Source organism: Protobothrops mucrosquamatus, unplaced genomic scaffold (genome assembly GCF_001527695.2).
Source record: "Protobothrops mucrosquamatus isolate PMUCROS unplaced genomic scaffold, P.Mucros_1.0 scaffold15066, whole genome shotgun sequence".
NCBI lineage: Eukaryota > Metazoa > Chordata > Lepidosauria > Squamata > Viperidae > Protobothrops > Protobothrops mucrosquamatus.
This window is the reverse complement of record NW_015400834.1, coordinates 4236-5902: the sequence shown is the minus strand read 5'-3', so window position 1 is coordinate 5902 and position 1667 is coordinate 4236. Positions and strand designations below refer to the sequence as shown.

At 58.1% G+C, this 1667-nt stretch overlaps 1 protein-coding gene across 1 annotated transcript; it reads right to left on the bottom strand.

Annotated features, from left to right (window-relative positions):
• Positions 1-11: 11 nt before the first annotated feature.
• LOC107301606 (activated CDC42 kinase 1-like) lies at positions 12-721 on the bottom strand (the record flags this gene model as incomplete). The annotated part of the gene is made up of 1 exon (XM_015830808.1): positions 12-721. A coding segment is annotated over one exon (710 nt), but the record flags the coding sequence as incomplete, so codon positions are not given.
• Positions 722-1667: the final 946 nt, after the last annotated feature.

The window sequence follows — 1667 nt, the reverse complement described above, 5'->3', positions numbered from 1 at the left end:
GGACTCGGGACGGCGGCCCCGGAAGGTCCACCCCGGGGCACCTTGAGGTGCTTCATGCACTCCTGCTGCAGTTCCTGGAAGATCTCCGTGGTCTGGGCCGGGCTGGGCTGCTTGCTCTCCTTGGCGGGCAAGAAGAGGTTGTCCTCCAAGGGGAGAGCGGGGCGGGGGTCTCCCTCGGGGGCGGCCAAGCCGCCGTTGACCTCCCCTTTGGCCCAGCTCCGGCCCCGCGGCCGGCCCACCCGCCCGTCGGCGCTGTTGATGGCGTCGACCTCAAAGTCCTCCTCGTCCTGGGCCACGTCGTCGTAGGCGGGGGGCGGAGGGAGGGGCCGGGCGTCCCAGTCCACGATGGGCGTGGGGTGCAAGGGGCGGGGCAGGGCCTGCGAGGGGCTCTGGGGAGGGGTCTTGTCCAACAAGGAGAAGGCCTCCATGGCTAGGCGGGCCAAGGAGGGGGCGCAGAAGTCCCCGACGGGGGACGGGCTGGGGGGCTCGTCGCCAAAGTCGATGAGGGTCACCTCGTGAGCGGGGGGGCCGCCGCCGCCCCCCCCTTTGGAGCGGGGCAGGAGGAGGCGCTCGCCCACCTGGGTGCCCGAGACGCAGGCGGAGGGCTTGGCAAGGGGGAGCCCGGCCTTGGGCCCCGGGCCGGACCTCTTCTTCAGACGGAGCTGCTTGAGACTGATGGCCAGGGGGTTGTCCTCCTCGCTGACCGGATCGTACAAGGGCTCTGAAAGAGAAAAAGGCAGGCTGTCTTTCTTTCTTTCTCCTTCCTCCTTCTTCCTTTCCTTCCTTTCTCCTTCGTCTCCTTCTTCCTTCCTCTCTTCCTCCTCCTTCCTTTTTCTCCTTCCTGCCTTCCTTCCTCTTCTTCTCCCTTCTTCTCCCTTTCCTTCCTTCCTCCATTCCTCTTCCTTTCTCTCCTTCCTCTTCTCCCTTCCTTTCTCTCCTTCTTCTCCCTTCCTTTCTTTCCTCTCCTTTTCTCTCCTTCCTGCCTCTTCTCCCTTCCTCCTTCCTTTTTCTCCCTGCCTTCCTTTCTTCTTCCTTCCTTTCTCTCCTTCCTTCTTCTCCCTTCCTTTCTCCTTCCTTCTTCTCTTCTCTTCCTTTCCTTGTCTCCTTCCTTTCTCCTTCATTCCTCTTCCTTTCTTCTCCCTTCCTTTCTCCTTCCTCTTCTCCCTTCCTTTCTCCTTCCTTCTCTTCTCTTTCCTTGTCTCCTTCCTTCCTTTCTCCTTCCTTCCTTTCTTCTCCCTTCCTTTCTCCTTCCTCTTCTCCCTTCCTTTCTCCTTCCTTCCCCTCCTTCCTTCTTCTCCTTCCTTCCTTTCTTCTCCCTTCCTTTCTCCCCTTCCTTCCTCTTCCTCTTCTCCCTTTCCTTTTTCTCTCCTTCCTTCCTTCTTCTGTCTCCTTCCTTTCTTCTCCCTCCCTTCCTTCCTCCCTGATGTCAACGCCGCTAAAATTGGATGTTCTTGCTTTGACAACAGATGGAGATGCAACCCTTTTCTCCTTATGCTTTTACTTTTAGTTAGATGATGCTGGGGGGAGGAACGTGCACGAGCGTTTAGCGAGACATAGCAACACTGGACCTAGCGTGAGAATCAAGGTTATTGAAATAAGAATTGGCGGGCTGGAGAACAGGAGGGAGAGCCTGCGTTTCAAACTGATTGGGGCATGTGATTTATGAC